The sequence below is a fragment of the Aspergillus japonicus genome (assembly GCF_003184785.1).
Source record: "Aspergillus japonicus CBS 114.51 unplaced genomic scaffold BO86scaffold_2, whole genome shotgun sequence".
In the NCBI taxonomy this organism is placed as follows: domain Eukaryota; kingdom Fungi; phylum Ascomycota; class Eurotiomycetes; order Eurotiales; family Aspergillaceae; genus Aspergillus; species Aspergillus japonicus.
Window position 1 is genome coordinate 354,387 of NW_020291639.1, and position 19,811 is coordinate 374,197.

General features: G+C 54.1%; 9 protein-coding genes and 1 non-coding gene across 10 annotated transcripts; 5 read left to right on the top strand and 5 right to left on the bottom strand.

The window, feature by feature from the left end:
• Positions 1-76: 76 nt before the first annotated feature.
• BO86DRAFT_73460 (uncharacterized protein) lies at positions 77-459 on the top strand. The gene has a single exon (XM_025677617.1). The coding sequence runs from the start codon at positions 195-197 to the stop codon at positions 414-416; it is 222 nt and encodes a 73-aa protein (XP_025532748.1). The 5' UTR covers positions 77-194; the 3' UTR covers positions 417-459.
• Positions 460-1,139: 680 nt separating this feature from the next.
• On the top strand, positions 1,140-3,397 carry BO86DRAFT_405777 (sugar porter family MFS transporter). Its single transcript, XM_025674127.1, has 4 exons — positions 1,140-1,530; positions 1,584-1,660; positions 1,711-2,968; positions 3,098-3,397. The coding sequence occupies exons 1-4, from the start codon at positions 1,149-1,151 to the stop codon at positions 3,268-3,270; spliced, it is 1,890 nt and encodes a 629-aa protein (XP_025532749.1). The 5' UTR covers positions 1,140-1,148; the 3' UTR covers positions 3,271-3,397.
• A 135-nt stretch (positions 3,398-3,532) lies between these two features.
• Positions 3,533-3,605, bottom strand: BO86DRAFT_t27. The gene has a single exon. It is a non-coding gene; the product is annotated as a tRNA-Thr (tRNA).
• A 559-nt stretch (positions 3,606-4,164) lies between these two features.
• Positions 4,165-6,247, bottom strand: BO86DRAFT_452545 (Zn(II)2Cys6 transcription factor; the record flags this gene model as incomplete). The annotated part of the gene is made up of 1 exon (XM_025676932.1): positions 4,165-6,247. The coding sequence occupies exon 1, from the start codon at positions 5,746-5,748 to the stop codon at positions 4,165-4,167; it is 1,584 nt and encodes a 527-aa protein (XP_025532750.1). The 5' UTR covers positions 5,749-6,247.
• Positions 6,083-9,769, bottom strand: BO86DRAFT_73511 (purine and uridine phosphorylase). Its single transcript, XM_025677619.1, has 4 exons — positions 9,715-9,769; positions 8,238-9,659; positions 6,609-8,190; positions 6,083-6,554 (listed from the first exon to the last, which is right to left on the bottom strand). The coding sequence occupies exons 2-4, from the start codon at positions 9,395-9,397 to the stop codon at positions 6,417-6,419; spliced, it is 2,880 nt and encodes a 959-aa protein (XP_025532751.1). The 5' UTR covers positions 9,398-9,659; positions 9,715-9,769; the 3' UTR covers positions 6,083-6,416.
• Positions 9,677-11,840, top strand: BO86DRAFT_73506 (ankyrin repeat domain-containing protein). The gene has a single exon (XM_025677618.1). The coding sequence runs from the start codon at positions 9,963-9,965 to the stop codon at positions 11,379-11,381; it is 1,419 nt and encodes a 472-aa protein (XP_025532752.1). The 5' UTR covers positions 9,677-9,962; the 3' UTR covers positions 11,382-11,840.
• A 218-nt stretch (positions 11,841-12,058) lies between these two features.
• Positions 12,059-13,469, top strand: BO86DRAFT_405780 (alpha/beta-hydrolase). The gene is made up of 2 exons (XM_025674128.1): positions 12,059-12,357; positions 12,440-13,469. Exons 1-2 carry the CDS (start codon positions 12,159-12,161, stop codon positions 13,255-13,257), a joined length of 1,017 nt encoding a protein of 338 aa, XP_025532753.1. The 5' UTR covers positions 12,059-12,158; the 3' UTR covers positions 13,258-13,469.
• Positions 13,361-15,093, bottom strand: BO86DRAFT_384867 (TPT-domain-containing protein). Its single transcript, XM_025670977.1, has 8 exons — positions 14,863-15,093; positions 14,744-14,811; positions 14,675-14,680; positions 14,492-14,609; positions 14,340-14,439; positions 14,140-14,290; positions 13,831-14,087; positions 13,361-13,778 (listed from the first exon to the last, which is right to left on the bottom strand). The coding sequence occupies exons 1-8, from the start codon at positions 14,943-14,945 to the stop codon at positions 13,554-13,556; spliced, it is 1,008 nt and encodes a 335-aa protein (XP_025532754.1). The 5' UTR covers positions 14,946-15,093; the 3' UTR covers positions 13,361-13,553.
• Positions 15,094-16,212: 1,119 nt separating this feature from the next.
• On the bottom strand, positions 16,213-16,882 carry BO86DRAFT_405782 (uncharacterized protein). Its single transcript, XM_025674129.1, has 2 exons — positions 16,526-16,882; positions 16,213-16,444 (listed from the first exon to the last, which is right to left on the bottom strand). The coding sequence occupies exons 1-2, from the start codon at positions 16,794-16,796 to the stop codon at positions 16,416-16,418; spliced, it is 300 nt and encodes a 99-aa protein (XP_025532755.1). The 5' UTR covers positions 16,797-16,882; the 3' UTR covers positions 16,213-16,415.
• Positions 16,883-17,202: 320 nt separating this feature from the next.
• BO86DRAFT_351993 (putative chromatin structure remodeling complex protein RSC3) lies at positions 17,203-19,549 on the top strand (the record flags this gene model as incomplete). The annotated part of the gene is made up of 4 exons (XM_025669454.1): positions 17,203-18,189; positions 18,225-18,658; positions 18,711-18,975; positions 19,032-19,549. 4 exons carry the CDS (start codon positions 17,203-17,205, stop codon positions 19,404-19,406), a joined length of 2,061 nt encoding a protein of 686 aa, XP_025532756.1. The 3' UTR covers positions 19,407-19,549.
• Positions 19,550-19,811: the final 262 nt, after the last annotated feature.

Sequence of the window (19,811 nt, forward strand, 5' to 3'; positions counted from 1 at the left end):
TCTTCTTAACTATACTTTGGGCTTGAAGCTCTGCCTTGAATATACCCTCTCTGATTATATCGGTTGGCCACAAACCACTCCACTCCGATTTTCACTGACCGGGAGATGACAACATCATCATGCCAGGCACACGGCTGTAATCCCTTTTGGTTCCCAATGAACTAAGACAAGCTGCCGACACAGTTACATAGGATATGCTATCAACATGGAGGATTCCGCGCACACCCTCCAGCTTACCAGCCCTCTCCTTTTGCTGTTTGCGTCTTCCGCTTCAGGGAAGTCCAACCTCGGCGGTGGCGCTCATTGCCGCGGCGCCGCAGAAGGAAACCTTGCATCATGCATCAAGGAGAGTCATCAACATATCTAATTGGACTATGCCAGTTGCGCAAATTACCTCAGACAAGAGAAAACACTGAATTGAAACCATCCAGAGCCTCCAAGCCGTCCAGGCTCGGGATGTAACCCACCCCAACACAAGCACATCGCCGACCCACCACATCTTCACCCATCCCCACGGGGTATCCTGACCTGTCTTGCCAGGTTACATTGACAATTCCATGATTCGACCTCAACCACGGTTGGTCCACCACATCCCTGCCTAGACTGTGATCGCCCGGACAGGCGAGCCAACCACCGCTCCGAGATAAGGAAGCCATGTTTAACCTTCATCAGCCGTGGTTCCACCGCATAAACAAGCTTCAAGCTTCTGTCTCCGCGATCCATGTGGATCCTTGCCAATCTTACCGCCTGGTCATCTGCTGATGACGGCATGAAATTATTATAAAGTTATTCTGTAACAGTTGGTGGCTGTAGCCAGTCTTATGGACGCGACTGGTTGGCCTAGACCCTGCAATTCGAGTCGATTTGGGCGGGAGGTCTCTCTCGATCGCATGGATAATGTAATAAAAGGCCACTGCCATTCCCCCTCGCGTGGCCAGTCTTTCGAGTCGTGTCCGTTTTGTGGATGGCTAAAGCTTGACTGTCCATACAAATTACGGACGAGAAGGGGTTTCGGCCTGGAATTCGCCTGTTGATCGTCAGACTCTCTTCTCTTGCTATTTAGTCAGTCGAGGATCGACTCTGTCGTTCTCTGGCGACGTATCACCCAAAAGATCCCGCGATAGATCCCATGGAAAGTGGCCTTCACCATGGCCCTGGAAGAGATTTCAGAAAAGAAGGTCCTGAAGGACGGCAGTCCGACTACTCGAGTGGAGCACGCCGAGAAGGCAAGCGGCGCCCATGCGATCTACGACCTTGAGGGCCGCACCACCGGTCCGAGTCATCTCAGCGCGATCCTCGAGAACCCTCTCGCAGGTATCCCCCGCGAGAAGTTGTTGGATGACGTTGAAATGTTCTGTCGTGAACACGGTCTCGATGAACATCTGGAGGACTTCCGCAAGGGAGCACTGATCTCGCAAAACCCAGCAGGAGCACTCGATCTGCCTGAGCTGAGTGAGGATGACAAGAACACGCTCCGGCGCGAACAGACTCACAAATGGTCGCAGCCATGGCAGCTGTATTTTCTAGCCGGTGAGATGTTTCCGTATCCGTGTACTTGTCTTTTGGCTAATCTTGTCGTCTAGCTATGTGCTCCCTTGCTGCTGCTGTCCAGGGGATGGACGAGACTGTTAACAACGGCGCGCAGGCAATCTACTTGAAGGCAAGGCACTTTATCAACTAATACCAAGAGCAGCACTGACAGCTTGACAGCAACTCGGGATCAAGTCTCCCCGCTTCTCTCCGAAGATGCAAGACTACCTGACTGGCCTGGTCGTCGGCGCACCCTACCTCGCCTGCGCGACGGTCGGATGCTGGCTGACGGAGCCCATGAACCGATACCTTGCCCGTCGAGGTACGATCTTCTGGTCCTGCTTCATCGCCGCGGTCGCGTCCATCTGGGAAGGCGTCGCCAACTCCTGGGTCAACCTCTTCCTCGCCCGGTTTGTCTTAGGCTTGGGGATTGGGTCCAAATCTTCGACGGTGCCCGTCTACGCGGCCGAATGCTCGCCCGCGCCCATCCGCGGCGCCCTGGTCATGATGTGGCAGATGTGGACGGCGTTCGGGATCATGCTGGGCAACATCATGGGGGTGGCCTTCATGGGCCTCTCCGACGACCTCTCGTGGCGTCTCATGCTGGGCTCCACCGTCGTGCTGCCCATCATCGTCTGCGCACAGGTCTACCTGTGCCCCGAATCCCCGCGCTGGCTCCTCCAGCACGACCGCATCGACCAGGCCTTCCGCGCGTTCCGCACGCTCCGCCCGACCTCCCTCCAAGCCGCGCGCGACCTCTACTACGCTCACGTGCAGGTCCAGCTGGAGCGGCAGGTCAACACAGGGCGCAACTTCTTCAGCATGTTCCTGGAGCTCTTCACGGTCCCGCGCAACCGCCGCGCCACGCTGGCCAGCTGGATCGTGATGTTCATGCAGCAATTCTGCGGCGTCAACGTGATCGCGTACTTCAGCTCGACCATCTTCCTAGACGCGGGGTACTCGATCCAACAGGCCCTGCTCGCGTCCATGGGCACCGGCATCCTGAACTGGGTCTTCGCGCTCCCGGCCTTCTTCACCATCGACACCTGGGGCCGCCGCAATTTGCTGCTGTTCACCTTTCCCTTCCTCGCCCTCTGCCTGCTCTGGTGCGGCTTCTCCTTCTGGATCGAGCCCGACAACCCCAGCAGCCGCGCCCGCGTCGCCATGGTCACGACGGGCATGTACCTGTTCGAGGTCTTCTACTCGCCCGGCGAGGGGCCGGTGCCCTTTACCTATTCAGCGGAAGCATTTCCCCTGCAAGTCCGCGAGGTGGGGATGTCCTTCGCGACGGCGACGACCTGGTGCTTCAATTTCATTCTGTCGTTCACGTGGCCCTTGCTATTGAGTTCATTCAAGCCCCAGGGCGCGTTCGGATGGTACGCCGCCTGGTGCGTGGTCGGATGGGTGCTCGTCCTGTTGTTCGTGCCGGAGACAAAGGGTGAGTCTGCCTGCCTGCCTGCCGCTTTCCCATGGATTGACCCCTCTCTTTAAACAAATCCCTCCTCTGTTCTCGAATCTCATGCTTCGCAAGTTGGAAGCGTCTATACTAACCCAGATCTGGCTGTAGAACTCACCCTCGAGGAGCTCGACCAGGTCTTCTCCGTCTCCACCCGCAAGCATGCCCGCTACCAGCTCGACAACGCCTGGTGGCACTTCCGGGTCTGGATCCTGCGGCGCAAGCTCGCGCCGCTGCCCAAGTTCTACGAGGGGGCGGAGCGGTTGGCGGAGAGGGTGCACTAGCTGGGCGGCAGGGTGCTGTAGTTTCCGGGGCCTGGGTCGTGGGAGATGTGGTGCGCGAGGCATGTATGTACTGTACTGGTTTGCTATGTAATGTTTCAAACATAACATTTGATTGTATAGGATGGTGAAGGCATATTGGACAGCCTTGATACTGCGCATACCATATACAGCACACCTAAACCCCCAAGAACAGAAAGAGAGCAAAGATGGGGAACGAGCGGGCAGCCGCCGGGGAAAAGAAAAAGCAAAAAGAGGAATCACGTGCTCACACTCGGACTCGAACCGAGGATCTCAGCATTACTAGTGCTGCGCTTTACCATCTAAGCCATGCGAGCGGTGGATACTTTTTCTTCTCATCATAGTTCTTCTAACCCAACGATCGAAGGAAAAAGCTATCGAAGGAAAAAGCTAATTATTCTCGGGTCTATGGCTATCCACATGGGTCTGGTGATCGAATCCGAACCGATAATCTAAAGCGCCTCGACAGCTCAATTTAGCCTGGGAGTCCGGTTTCTTGCAGTAGGATTTCTATGATCTTGTGAATCATTGTTGTGATTTGCGAGTTTGAGGGGATATTGTTTGTAAGGTGGAGTGTGGAATATGTAAAGGAGCGAATTATATATACCGCAGCAGAGACCGATCCGTGGCTCATCATCGATTCTATAGTCAGTTACGGGGTTCTTTCATAGATAGGCGAGTATATGACAACCAGCAGAGAAACGAAAGCCTCAAGCAAGTCTCCTGAAAGGAAAGGGGGGTCTGGGGGTTCTCCCCCAGAACGCCCACCCGGCCCAAGTCTCCAAGAATAACAAGTATCCTGGGGGAGAACCCCCAGACCCCCCTTTCTTTCAAACAAAAACGCCCCGCAAAGCAAGCCCAAGCCCCACCCCTTCCCTAAACACCCCCCTCAGCACCCACCGGGAACGGCACCTCCAGGTGCGGTCCCCCCAGATGGGCCAGGGTATACCCCAACACGGGCGGGGCGCCCTCCTTCCGCACGACCGAGACATCAGCGACCAGCGCCTCGGGTGGAATGACCCCCGTGCGCGGATCGCGGCGGGCCTCCTCCAGCTCCACGGCGCCCTCGACGAGCGCGACAAAGGTGCTGGTGTGGTGGGGGCCCTCGAAATGGGGCCAGCGGCGGAGGAGCTGCACGGCGCAGCGGCGGGTCGGCAGGTCGCGGCATTTCAGGGCGATCCAGGTGAGCGGGAGGATGACGACCATGTCCATGACGAGGGTGGGGAGGTTGCGCGGGCCGAATTCGGCCTCGAGGCTGGCGATCGTGGCCGCGCCGAATCCGAGGGCCTCCGTGAGGTCCGCGGCGAATTCGGCCCACACGTCCTCAGACAGTCGGAGCGCGCGGTAGGTGTGGGTTCGGATGATGCGGTGCTGCATCTGGATCAGGTTCATGCAGCGGGTTTGCTTGGGGGTCGGGCAGGGCAGTCGGGTGGTCGCTAGCTCGGTGAAGGCGGCGATGTGCTCTTCGAGTTGGAACGCGAGCTTGCGCTGCGCGATGAGGATGGGGAAGATGTCCGGGGTTGGGTCTTGCAGGGCGCGCTGGACGAGGGTCAGGTAGCTCAGGGCGTTGTCGGAGATCGGGTCGAGCTCGCGCCAGGCCTCGTCCAGGGTGCGGAAGCGCAGAGGCTGCTGGTGGTCGCCCCGTACCCTGTTGGCGTCTCTTTGGCGCGATACGTAGCGGTGCACTTGGATCTGAATGTCGAGGTGCGCGATGGCTGCTAGGAGGGCCATTTGCGGCGTCATGGCCGGCGACCGGTCGGCGTGGTGGTAGTCTTGCAGTTTATCGTGGACGATCGCGCGGGCGGCGTCTCCCCTTTCGCCGCCGGACAGGATTTGGAGTCCATTGGTGAGATGGGCGCAGGCGTTCTCGTTGTTGCCCTGGAGGACTTCGAGGTAGGTGAACACAACGCAGCAGACGAGTGCAATCACGGAAACGTGTGGATCCTGTGATGTCAAACGGCGGCGAAGGGTGGACAGTGCGCGACCGTATTGCTCGATAGCGAAACGATGGTGTTGAGTCCGATGATTGAATGCCCGGCTTCGAGACATGCCATTCGTCTCGGAGCTTGCATGCATGGCACTCAGTGAGACCAGGGCATGTCCGACCGCTGGCTCGGCCTGACTTAACTGCAGTGCGAGACGCCGCCAGACCTCCCATTCGAAAAAGCTGACCAGCATGGGCATGGTGCGAGTCTGGAAGAAGTTGATGCACCGGCGCTCATCGGAGCTCATGCCGGGGAAGTTGATATCGATGATGTGAATGGACGGGGTATAGAATTGGCCCTTTTTGGCGACGATCGGGAGGCGGGCCGTCTCGTACCCATCGCATGTCCGGCCCGTCGAGCTGCAGTTCTTGCACGATCCTAGCGTCTCGTCGCATTTTATCCTTCTGGTTTTGCAGGTTTGACATCCTGTGCGGGAGCGACGAGTATACGTCCTCTGTCGGGGTGGCCGGTTCATCACTTTTGCTGCCTGTAAGCTTGCGGATTATAAAGAAGGTTGAAAGAAACCGGCTGTGCTTCCGACCAAAAGTCGGCGCAGTTTTAGTGCATAAGTCCGTCTCTTTTAGATCACCATATCCAGCGCTATTGGCTCAGGATGTCAGACCCCTGCCCTGCTCACTTGGCATAATACGATCGGAGATTTGACAACATGCTGTGGATTGGCCCATTGGCCAGCTCTAAGCAACAATATTAGATTGAATAGAACGGAGCTGGATTTTCTTTGGCCGTTCGTTGGCGGAAAGCTTGTGCCTAAGTCGCTATTCGATATCTACCATTAACTCAATCAGCACCAGTTGCAGACGAAGATTGCCAATTCCTTCCGGTACCGCCTAGGCATGCTTAGTGTGAATTGTTGGGATTCCAAATGGGCTTGGGCAGTAGATTTGATCAGCAATACAATTCACTGGCAGCCAATCGATCTCCGATCCTTGACTGACATGACTCATAACCCAAAATGCTATTCCATAGCGTGAGGCCGCGGGCAGGCTACGGTCCAAGCATAATGGATGTTGTAATAGAGTCGACTTCCCAGAAACAAACCAAAACGGGAGTCAACTCTGTGCAAGTACCACTCCTAAGATACCGGTCAATGTCTCAAGGTCAATGTTTCAAGGCGGGAAAGCCTCAGCCATCATATCTGTCCAAGTTTTCCATGGTAAGCTGATTGATCATCGAATGGTCTTGCTCAATCTGTGCCTTTCGGTCTGCGAATGAACGGCTCAGCTCTCTCAGAGATGTGCCAAACTCATATGCTTGCGTATCCTGCTCTGACGTTACTAAATTTGCATCAAGACACGTAGCGTGGAGGCAACATACCGAGATAAAGGAAGCCAAACATTCCAAGTCTTTCGACGCTTCGTCAGTCGACCCCATCTGTACCAGTGCCTCAAGCCAGCAGATAACATGATTCTTGACAAAGAGAGAGACAGGGTCGCCAGGGTGAACTTCCGCTCCGCTGCTCTTAAGATGCCTCACCCAGTAACGGCAGGCGTAGCGCGCTGCGGGTGACCATTCCCACACAGTGCAAGCATCTTCTGTGTCGACCATGTGATCACGTTGATCTGAGCTCAAGTTTCCCGTTTCATTCTGGCTTCGCTCAAAGACGCCTGAAAGTAACTTTAAGCAACCGTGCAGAGCGTCGTAGTGAGCCTGTTTTGGGTCCACGAGGAACCTCTCGTCGGTACATCTTGTGGGACTCGTGAAAAAGGACCTCAGGTGTGGATGATGCAGACGGATCAATGATTCCTTGTTGTGTCTGTCATCTGAAATATCCATGATTGGTTGTAAATTCCTCAAAACCTCATGGACGTCGATGCCATCCGCCCCAGACCCATCTCCTTCTAGGCCGATTAGTTCATAGAACGAAGCGGGAGCTATTTCCCCGAACAGCACCACTATGACGCCTAGGTAACGTCGCAGCAAGCCATAGTATATGCTGCTCTCTTCACTGCTCAGGTTTGATGGCATTGCATCGCTCAGAGTGCCAAGATACATGTCATCAAATTGAGCTTCGATGGGCGAAACCGTGGCTCCAGAATCTAGCAGCATCGATAATCTTCGGCCACATAGCCCAGGAACTTCTCGGATATACCTAGTAGCCATTGTCGCCCAGAGAAAGTTACCTCCGATTCTGTCAACCAGCTGTTGAAGGCTATCTCCCTCTTCCCAGTTTGTGTTCAGCTGCTGTAGCTCTCGTTGAAAGAAAAGCGAAATATCCTGATCAATGATTTCCCTAGGGATATCTGGCAGCTCAAAAGCACGGAACCGACCATCGTGTTCGCTTCGTCTGTGGAAAGATATGGTGGGTGTCATCCTACTACTTATAAAGACTCGTACACCAGCCGAACTGATATCCCCAAGCAAGCGAATGACGATACCCATCTCAGAAGTCTCGCAATTGTCAAGAGCATCGACAATGAGCACAATCGGTTGTCCGTTCAAAATAGACCGAGCTCTTGATATGGATCTCAAGATCAACTTTTGGCACTGATCCCCAAGCGACTTGATGCAGATATTAGGGTCTTTGACCATCGCTTCGGAGATTAAAGAAATGAGGACTGGGAATTCACTGGAAAGCTGATAAGCAATAGTTGTAATGAACTCGCGTGCGCTACGCTTGCCGCCGCCTGGAACTTTATCGAAAAAGAAGGTTGCCCCGAGACGGCCTTGAGCTCCCCAAGTATGAGCAACCGTTCGAGCTATTGTCGACTTGCCTATCCCTGCCCAACCAGTCAGCCAGTATATCATATTGCTGTTCTGGCTATCGGCCCATGCGGAAATGTCTTTGAGAACGGCCGTCCGAGTCCCTTCGAGACATAAGGGGTCATGTTGTCTATCATAGTGGTTGTAAACCGTCTCTGAAATACAGGGAAGCCTGTCGAAAAGAGCTGGTCCGCTTCTATCATTTGTCAGTGAAGCCTTGGATGTAGGGGTGTCCAGACGTACCGCAGAGATTTCATAGTGGCCTTTTCCTCAGCTGTTTCGATTTGCAAATATGCTTGTTGATTGAGTCCCATGATCTCGTCATAATATAAGACGCGAGATTCTGCTACTGATCTTTGCTGTAATGGTGTCATTCCTTCATCCTGCTCTATAGAGCTCTCATATAGATCTAGAACAGCCCGTGCACAGGCCGCAGCAGCGGCTGCGGCATGCTTTTGCCACTTCTTGTTCTTGTGACTATCTGCGTAGTCGCATACACCCTTGACAATGAGGCATGGCAAATAGTCCCAAGCCCCTGCCCCTTCCATCTCAAAAGCAATAACTTTCTTGGTCTTTGCAACTCTGTCACGGTGCTGGCCGGATTTTAAGACTTGATCTCCAGATGCAACGGGGCCAAAATGAAGCATTAGTGTCGTGGTACTTTCATCGCGACCCCGAGGAATCAAATACTCAGGCTCGCAGCCGAGCTGGTCACACGAGGAGTGCTTTGCAATAGTGCAAGACTTCCCCGGCTGGACGCAGTCGCAGTCGTGCGGGTCACGGTGCTTGTGAATATAGTCCGGCCGGAAAAGCTGGTCTTCCGTGTCCCCGGGATACCGCGACTGTGCAAACCCTGGCTTCTGGAGCAAGCAGTCCAGATGTCTGCATGTTATCTTCTCGAGGTCCGTCTTCTGATCCTCAAGCTTGGCCAACAACGATCGCACTACCGACGTAGGTCTTCCAAAATCTGGTTGCTCGGTGATTTCTGGCCCTGGGCCATATGGGTGGAAGATGGCATCCTCGGCCGGTACAATGTTCTTGCTGATCACAACATCGCCAAGCAGAATTTGACCTTGGGCTTGCGGGACCCCACCACAGATTCCGACAATCAGAACAAGCTTCAGCTCGGTAAAGCTTGCTTGTAAGCCCGCTGCTGTTGCTGCTGCATTCACCTTGCCCATTCCCGGCATGTGTGCGAGAACGACCCTGTGATTTGCAATCTTGCCAGTGGTATAAGAGTTCATATCCATTGGAGCTTTGATGAAAGTTCTGGCTGCATAGGTCTCCGCATCTTCGCCATCGATATGACCGAATATCCCTCTGATAGCGTGTGCTTCTAGGGGCAAGGCAGCGAGAATCCCAATCTTGAATTGTGGGTTCCGAGCATTTGGATTCGAGAGCATTGTAGCGACCGCCAAGGGGAGATATGTGCTTCGCAATACCACGACAAACACTATATCCAATACTCTGATCCCTGGAAAAAAAACATAGGTTTGAGAGATCGGCCTCCATGGCAGTGGATGATGTCTTTATAAGGATTTTTAGAAATTAAAGCGGTTGATGTGCAAGGCTGGTGTTGCATCTATCCCACTAGGCGCTTATTCCTGGCTTGTGACAGGCGAGTTGAGTGGAGCATGTCCGAGAGACCATGGCTATAAGTTTGAGCTTTAGCGTAAGTTAACCATCGATCCGATGAAGGATAATTGGAGAAGTACCGTACCGTCATGTACTGTACTTTAGCAAATTTCTGATCTGACCCCTGACGACCCTTTGGGCTCTCCCGCTCCCGTCTTTATCCCCAATGGACAAATCGATCTCTGATGAGCCACTAAAGATACACGCAACCCGGCCCCTCATATCTTTTGTTCTCTCTGTGAAGTAATCCCGAAAGGCATCGCCGTCTTAGGTGTTATTCTTCTACCACCTCCCTACCCTGTTCTTGGGTGACTTCTTCATCCTCGGGCCACAATGCCATCCGATGCCTTTCGTAATAATAACTCAGACGATGATTCCGATTCCGCAATCATGCATGATACATCCGAGTACAACTTTGAACTCGAATATCATCCAGATGAGCTACATTTGATCATCAAGCGCAACGACACGCTCGGGCTGCTCCGCTACAACGAACGAGCAAAAGAGCGTGGGGATGATACTTTCAGCCGGGTGGAAGTAAGCCTTTTCGGCTACTACCCGTTGCCGTCATTCTATTCCACGGCGGATCATGGAAGTCTTGACGCTTTACGCGCCTTGATCAATCTCTACCAGTCCGACTTTGCGCATTCTCAACAGCCGCTGGAAAAGTATCTGCAGGGAATGGACTTTCGAATGCTCAACCTCGCCTGCGGCAACGCCGATCGGGAGATGACACGGTTCCTGCTCGACCATCAGCCACCCCTGGGCGCGTGGCGGGATCGGGACGCCAAGGGGGCGGCACCGCTGGTCTGTGCCGCACAAGCTTTTCCCGGTAATGTGCAGGCTTTGCAGAGAAAGATGAAGGACACAAGTCCCGCGAGGATCCGGGAGAAGTTGCGAGAGCACCACGCTCGCTATGGCGAGTTTATCGAGTTCTGTTTGGGCGGTGGTGCTTCGATCCGCGAGTCGGATCAATACATGCTTCCCTATCAACTTGGACGGCAAGCCCAGCCTGGCGACCAGGAGATACTGGGGGACACTGTGCTGGGCAATGTGGTCACCCGCGCCAGCTATGCAATGGTATCCCGCTTGATCGCGGCAGGCGCCGATGCGCATGTCGTGCAGACGTGGTATGATCCCTGTGGCTTTGGTCATGGCTTGCGGTGCAGCGGGGTCACACCGTTGCATATCGCCAGCCAATACTGGAATCTAGACGCGATACAAGCGCTAGTGGAACACCGCGGTCGAATCGGACTGACCGAAATGGTGACGAGAAGGGATGACAACGGATTGCCACCACTCCATTGGGCGTTAATGGGCGACAAGGACGAAATAGCCACCTTGACTCCTTCGGAAGTGACCTCGCGCCTGTTGCGCACTGTGAAATTGCTTGACATTGGGCCTGCGATGGTCAATGTGAAGGATCAAGCAAACAAGACAGTGCTGCACTATGCGATTAACAGTCATGTGGGGGATGCCGACTGTCTCGCAGCAGTGAAATTGCTTCTGGAGTACCGACCCGACCGGGACATTCTGAACGCCCGGGACACCGACGCGGACAGACCGGGCTCAACTGTTTTGCATTACGCTGTATCACATCGCACAGATGACGGCGTCCGGTGTGAAATCTTTTTGCAGCTGCTTAATGTTCTAGTTATGCATGGGGCAGATCCGAGCATGTGCGATGAGTCTAGTCGAACCATGTTGTACAGATTGGCCATGAGAGAGAGACAGCAGTATCAGGCTAATTGATGCTGAGACCTTGGAGAAGATCCTGACACTGGTCAACATCAACAATTCCGATGTGAACGGCGATACCGCACTGCATTATATTGCGAGGAGACTTCCTCAAACCCACGCAGTTCGTATACTGCTCAACCAGGGTGCGAACGTTAACGCAGTCAACAAGAAGGGAAATACCCCGCTACATCTAGCTGTTGGGGCAAGTATCTTTCCTAGGGGACGACGGATGGATGACGGTTTGTGGAAACTCCGCTTGAAGAAGGGTTTAAGGCGCTCGAGAAGATGATTGAGATTCTCCAGGACGCTGGGGCGTCCATGGATCAAGCCAACCTTGCAGGGGAAACACCGCGTGAGAGAAAGAGACCAAAGAACGATGGGCGCGGGGAGATTTTAGTTCTCGCTGGAGATAGCATCGCCTCGGCCTAAAGAATAGCAACCATATTTATGGAAGATGATCAGGTTTAGTCTTTTTCCAAGGACCAGAAATAAAAGAGTGGAGAAGAGGAACCGGTCAAGAGAAGAAAGTGGTACAGTAGATCTCCGTAGAGAAGGCGGCAATGAATTCATCCCCGGCGGGGCAGAATCCCCCAAATCCCCCCACATGCGGGCTTCTAGACCATTACCTCATGCACGCCTATAAGTTTAATTGCTGCTGCTGCTGCTGCTGCTGCTGCTGCCTACCGCCAACTCCCCCTCAATCTCAGTATCTGTACAAACTACAAACCTGAACACAACACAACACAACACAACACAACACAACACCACACAACACCGATTACACACACAATGCCTCCCCCGAAGACCCAACTCCCCGAAGGCGGCAAGACCCTAGTCTACTCCACGGTAGACGGCCACGACATCAAACTAGACTACTACCTACCGCGCAACACGACGAGCGGCCACCTGCCCGCGATCATCTACTACCACGGGGGCGGCATGACCGCCGGCTCGCGGCGCGGCGGCCACTTCCCGACCTGGCTCTACGGTGCGCCCATCCCTCCCTCAGCTCCTCAGTCCTCAGCCCCCGAATCACCCAACTAACCCACCCCCCGGGCATGAAACCACAGACCACTGCCAAAAAAACACCTACATCTTCATCTCCGCCGACTACCGCCTGTGCCACCCGAGCACGGCCCTAGACCAAATCGCCGACGCCCAAGCCCTATTCCGGTTCCTCGCCAGCCCAACCTTCCAATCCGCCCTCCCATCCCCCTCCCTCACGCTGGACACAACCAAGATAGCCGTAACCGGCTTCTCAGCCGGCGCCTACTCCGCCCGCGCCGCGTGCGTCTACGCCGTCCCGAAACCCGCCGTGCTGATGACGGCCTACGGCACCGGCGGCAACCTCCTGCTAGACCACTGGACGCAGCCGCGGCCGCCGACCTCGATCGCCAAGCTGGTCGACCTGGACGACGTGCCGCGCCTGCTGGCGGACCGGACGGTCGTGAGCGACGATGTCGACCGGGACTCGAACCGGTTTGCGCTGACGGTGCGGTGGGAGATCGACGGGACGTTTTTGGACGGGGTGTTTGGACGGCCCGGATTGGGGGCCGCGCTGAACAAGGTGGAGTACGCGAGGAGGACGGAGGCGGTGCCGGAGGAGTTGCGGGCGGGGTTCTTGCAGAATTACGTGGGCCAGGGGTATCCCCCTGCCGTCTTTGTGCATGGCACGGCGGATGAGGTCGTGCCTGACCTGGAGAGTAAGTTTCAGCATGAGCAGTTGGGTCAGTTGGGGATCCGGACGGAGTTGTTGCTCGTGCAGGATGCCGGCCATGGGTTGGTGGATTTGAAGTCCGGGTTTCCGCCCAAGATGGCGGACGGGGCGATGGAGGCCTATGCTGAGGCGTTGAAGTTTGTGGATGCGGCGCTTGCGGGGAAGATGTAGGGATGGTTTGCGGGGACAGGGGTGTGTCTAGAGTGGGATCTAGAATAGATGTAGAGTAGAGATGGCGCGGATTTGTGACACTTACGGTTCCTGGGATAGGCATCGTTCTATCGTATCATTACACCATTATATACATCACGCAGTCTGCACGTCTATACACGATTGTTTCTATCTTGCTGATCAGCTCTTCTGGGGTGTGATCCTCTTCTCTTCTTCGCGATTCACCAATTCTCCGGACGGCGCAGTGGCATATTTCAGCACTCTCTGCACCGTCGTCAACGCCCTACGCGAATGGTCTAAGGGCGAGCCCCGCCAACAACGTTGTAGCGAATTTGGGCCAACAGCGATGTAACGCCGTCCTTTCCGAGCTTGTAATAGATGAGTCCGCCCAGAGCGATCGCGTAGCCGAAGAACTGAAGGGGCGTGACCGGATCGCGGAAAATGACCATCGATGCCACAACAAGCAAGATATCCTTGAGAACGCCGGACAGCGTGAGCACGAGAGCAGAGGTTTTGCCGATCTGCAACAATCACATTAGCCAGATTCTCCACCGGAGGTTCATGCCGACATACCAGGAAGACGACAGCAACATTGAGGCCAAAAGCAACAGCGGCGTTCAAGAAAAGAGTGCCAACTCCAAGGCTATAGATGTCGGACATGTGCATGGTCGGCAGCTCCACGACCGCAGTGATAACGCCGTTCATAATAGCGCAAGCGGGCGCGAAATAGTAGAGAGAAACCAAGGGGTCCATCTTGAACTCGGCGGAGCTGAGGAGGCGCTGGACCATGACCAGGCGAACGGATTCGAAGATGGTGGCGAAGAATTGGCCTGCGACAAGATGAGCACGCACTTGAATACTGTGAGGACATAGAGCACATACAGATGAAGCCGATCATGGTGAACTTGATCTCGCCGATCGAGGCGATGATGACACCGATGACGATGAAGGAGATGTTGCCGAGCAAGCTCAGACGCACTGGCGCAATGCCCATAGCCCAGGTCGCGAGGAGAGTCGCAACGGAGTTAGTGGCCTGGAACAATTAGCATCCCCGCTCAGTGGAATGGTTTCAATGCGATTACCTTGAGCATCTGGATGAAGGAAACACTGAGGTACAGGTAGGCCAGGTTGCCGCAGATCAGACTCAGCGAGAAGAAAGCACCGATGGGCACGATAGCGCGCCTAAGACCATTCTAATCAGCGACCGTGTATATTCAACGCAAGAGAGACGAACATGTAAACGCGCGAGGTCATGGGCACATTGTGACGGGAGTCGAGCAGGGTCGTGAACCGCGCCATCAGGCGGGTCATGATGGTAGCGAACACCAAGTGCCATGTTGTCAAGAACAGGGCTGGAGCAACGTATTGTCAGTTCTGGAGGCATTCGACAACGGTGTTGAGACACGGATCGACGTACGGAAACCTGGTGAAAAAGATCGCGATTAGCATGATTCCCAACAATCCAAGCACACGTCGCGATACTCACTGAATCCAGCAGTGTGCAAAATCCACTTGTTGAAGATAATAACACCCGAGCTGAGCGCAATCCACGTTCTAGCGCTGTATTAGTCTGAGTCCGAGTCGGAGAGAGCAAGTCAACCGTACGCGATGTAGAAGGCCGGGTGCAAAGCCGCTTTCGCGGGCTCCGCGGGGGTGTTGACCGTGGGCAATGGTGATTTCGAAGACATGACGGGAGGCGGTGGGAGATAGTCGATAGTCGAGGAATCGAGAATCGGAGGTGTCGAAGAGGAAGAGGAAGAGGGAGAGAGACGAACCAAAGCCGATTCAGCAGAAGACCGTGCTGCTGGATAAGGAGAAAAAGAAAGAGACGGAGAGCGAAGAGGGGGTGAAGAAACATAAAAACAAAAGTGACGGAGGGAGCGAGTGAAAAGTGGAGCCGCGCCGACCGATCGGCCAGCCGGTCGGTCCCTGGCAGGCTGTGGCAGGCTGTGGCAGCTCCAACGACACGCGGCCCTACGGTTCCAGCCGCGCCCCTCCACGTAATCGCCTCCATCGCATCAGAAACCTGTCCGATGGCGTTGAGCCTTTCTCCGGTTGGCTCGTGCAAAGATACTGTGTATCCAATGAATTGCTCAAGATGAGAGTCCAAGTCTCCAGCCATTCCACCCTCTGTGCGTTTCATCTCCCAACCCCTTCCAGGGTCTGCGCTAACCTCCGCGAAAATGAGCCTTATCGATAGACAGCCTTCGAAGCAAGGTCTGGCCCTGCCTCATGTCTCCGAAAACACCTTTCTACCTTCTATCTGTTACACCGCGGTGAAACTCCCGTTCGTCTGAAACAAATGTTGAGCTGAACCATCGCGCCGGGTGGAACGGTTACCCAACCGGCAGCAGAGAAAATTCTGCTTGTTACAGATCTGCCGAGATTTGTCACAAACCCCACATACCACCCTTCATCCATTCGCGAAGTCGGAGACAGTCAAGCTTTACTTTATTTATAATTGATCCTTGGCAGGAAGCCTGCCGCTTGCCATCTTTGTATGACTAGATAAAAGTGGTGGGATAGTCCGCTCGCCGTTCCTTCGACAGCACACCACACAGCCGACCAAGCAGCGTCTGTCTGTCCAAGGAACTGCGCATGAGATTTGACGGTAGGACAGGGATATTAGAGTTTCAGTGACACAAAACGTCCAACAACCTCTTCTCCTTGCGACGGCCCGACACCCGGGCCACAGCTCGTTCGAGAGCCGCAGGCAGTCGTCATCAGCAGCCGACTTTGGCAATCTGTAGGCGCCCACGTTTCACTGATTGCTGACCAAAGACTCCGGATTTGAGTTATCCTTGAATGGTTGTCCATTCTCATATGAAGACGGTCAAAGATGATCATACTCAGAACACTTCACAGGATACTGCTGTCAGGTTGAGTTTCTCAGACGCTTCCATATTTTATTCTTCGGAGCAGTGAGAGAAAGCAATCTTGCTATTATCTCTACTAGGCGCTGTGCCGTGCGTTTGTTACCATGTAATGTATTATGATAGTATCCCAAACAAAACACCAAACCACGTCCTCTTCTGTCCCCAAGAAATCAACCCAAGAGTCCACTCATCCCAAACCATAACCATACATTTTGATCAGTCATCTCTCATGAAAGGCGCTATAACGTGCAGATAAAAGGTGCGCATTGGTAAATTGCGGCATCAATGACGGGTCGCCATTCCTCGCATCACTGTCTTGAGATTAGCATGGTGACAAAAACTGCGAGGTCTTCGCACAGAGATGATCATTGGATCGTCCTGGTGGTACTTACTGTATCGCACAGAATTGAAATCAATCTCTTCTTGATCTCGACTGTTGTCTTTACTCGACGGCTGTTCGTCTTTTCGAGGAGCTAGGGTAGTGGCATCGCTGAGCACCGAAGCAGAATCGTCATGCGCATGTTCTTTTGAGGGCGTGTTGTCTGTGGATTGTTTCGAGTCTGCATTGTTCTTGGAATACTTGGAGTTTTCGGAGCCATTGCCAGACTTGGGAGACTTCGACCGGATGGCCCGGTACATGCTATTGAATGGGTTGGAAGGCATTGTTGCGAGGGGTGATGCTGTTGATGGGGTTGATGGAACCACTTTGAAGATTGGAAGTGGAACTGGTAGGACTGGCTTGTCTGTAGCTGTTGATTTACTTTCCACATTGCTGATTTTGACACTTATATAACTCTCTTGATCGTGAGGGAATTGTATAGTCCAGTCCGTATAGTTCGTCACTGCCTGGGCGGAGTCGGCCCTCGGAGTAAACGCACGGGCCATCGGACCAGCCCTGAGCGTTCCTGTCATTTTCTCCGCGAGCTTATCTTCCCTTCCAGACCCTCTCTCCCCCTCTCCCTCTCACCTACCCTCTCCACTCCCCCACTGCGTCGGACCTCAACTCACAGGTTTGACTCATCTCGACTCACGCGGAGTCACACAATTCATTCTAACGTTCAATTAAACCATGTCTGCGCCTCGTCGCAACGGCCAACTGTCGTCATGCGAGCCTTGCCGGAAATCCAAGCTCCGATGCGATCACTCGACTCCGACCTGCAAACGCTGCGAGCGCCGTGGTAAATCGGACCTCTGTGTTTACCATCCCGCCCCACTGACCAAGCCGCGCCAGTCTGGCCAGATCCTCAAGGCAACCCAGAAAACTACCAATCTCCAACCGTTGTTGTGCGCGAAGACAATTTCCGTCACCAGTCTCGGGAGCTCCGCGTCCGTCAGCCTGCTGGGAGCCGCACAGTTTCCCAACATCTCCAAACGTCATCTGTCAGGCAGCGGTTTTCTGGGACCGACCAGTTACTCGGGCAGCGTGTTCAGCAATGAGGTTGAGCTGGAGCTGGGGGGTCGCGCCCCGTTCTCCCAAACAGACACGCCCATTGACCCTCAGCGAGTGAATCAGGGAGCCCAAGTACTTTCATTAATCGAGCATCTCGACTTGTACGAGAAACTGACAGAAAATCGCAACAAGATCGTACCAGGCTGGATCTTTGGTCCCCCGTTCTTAATGCCACTCTTTGCACAACTGAGAGCCTCCTACCGCAATGCAACCGCAGGATCAGATAACAAGTACGCACGGCTCCTGGATCTGTCCCGAGTCCTGTTCAAGAACTCGGCTGTTCCAATCGAAACAAAATCCTCCATGTCCATATGTGACTACCTCTCTCAGTTCACGCTCCGCTGGGACATGATCGGTCTTGTATTTGCAGTGGCAGGCTCAGCGACATTTCAAGTCCCCCAACAGGAGCTTGACGGCATATTCAAGGACTCGCCCGGAACAACCAAAGAAGGATTGCGCCAGATGACTTTCCAGGCAACTGAGGCCTGTCTGCAATTCTGTAATGATCTAGGCATCATTAGCGATCCACTATCCTGGACAATGGTCCAACACACGATCTTCCTGTCTTCCTTGCATGGATCCTGTGGTAAGTCACGATTTTATCGAGTGTCTAGCTGGTTCCCAAGTAGAATTCTAAGTAGCTTAACATCGTTCCAGACCACCGGACATGGCAGATGCTCGGTGATCTCACTACCATGGTCTTTGCACTAGGCCTTCACCAGCCTGCTGCAGACAGTGACATCCCATTTTTCTTGGGAGAAATCCGAAAGAGAGCTATGGTCGCGGCTTATGCTTTGGATAAAGACATTGCGACTTGTCTAGGCCGCCCGCCTCGAATATGCTGGCGTTATTGCAATATCCAGTTCCCCCTGGACCTTAGTTTTGAGGAGGTAGTGGCCGAGCCGTTGGTCAGAGAGGCGGCGCTTCAGCAGCTCGATGCAGCCGGGTGGAACAAGGATGGACGATTGGACAAGGGAGCACGTGGTAGAGGTGTCCTGATCGTCAGTCTCTTCCGCGAAAGCGTACTGGAGGTATCTTTGAGCCATGAGCTTGACGGCTTGGAAAATAGGGTCCTGTACGTCTCTCCCTGAGCTCTGTGAGACTGCCCGCTAAGCTGGCGCACATAGAGAGGTCTGCCGTAGGTCGGATGAGTACCGCCTAGGTTTACCGGCGCACCTGCAATGGACGGACGAGAAAGAAGATCTGTCCCTGGCATCGCTACATCTTGAGTTTGTCTACCAGCGATTTCTACTTTGCCAAACATTGTTCAAGCGCATAGGCAAGGGCCTTGACCTGCTGATCAGCACGTCGTCGGAGATCATTACACTGCTGCTAAAGATGATCTCTATGCACTCTCGTCTCGGATCGGTTCCTCCGAGCGTAAAATGGGACGTAAGTCGCGCAGCCGAGGCATTCCTTCCATTGCGGCTAACGCAATTTGCTTCCAGTTGTGTTATATCGGCCTGCCCGCCGCGGGGGCCTTATCGATCGAATTGCTTCGACGCTCCCAGACCCACTCCCTGACGTCTTTAACAGCGTCTTCGGCACCTTTCCCCCGGTCGGAGATCATCCAGAAACTGTCCGTGTTCATCGCTCAATTCAATACCTTTGTCCCTCAGAACGAGGGTGACTACGAGATCAGCAATCGAGGCCAGAAAGTCATCTCGCAGGCGCTGGACCGCGTGCTCTCGGGTGTGCCCTCCAGCATCTCTGCTTCAGAGGATATGGTGTCTGATGGAGCCACCATAGGCGACGATGTGGAGTTCATGGCCTTCTTGGAGAACTTCGACTGGGAGCAGGAGGCTCGGCTGGCTTTCTGCTAGAGAGATGGCAACGCTCGCAGAAGAAGGGTTCGAGCGACAGCACCAGTAGAGATCTCATTTCCGGTATCAGGAGTGCCGTGAGTTTCTAAGCTAATGACTAAATCGCACATATGACATTTAACGAATGAACATGTCCACCAATCAATTTTCGGTCATTATAGATCTGAATGGCAAACAGAATTCCTAATCAGGTCGGCAGGCGGACCAGCCCAAACGGGAATCTTCCGACACCGATCGGCTAGGCTACAATAGGAAGGCTGCCGCCGACCCCACGATGACCGAATCCGATCTACACGGGGTACGTCATGGGAAGGATTTCTCGAAATAGTCACAATGCCCTTGTCGGATGACAATGAGCTCACTGCTGAGATGCAAAGTACAATCCATTGTCGCTTAACCATACCC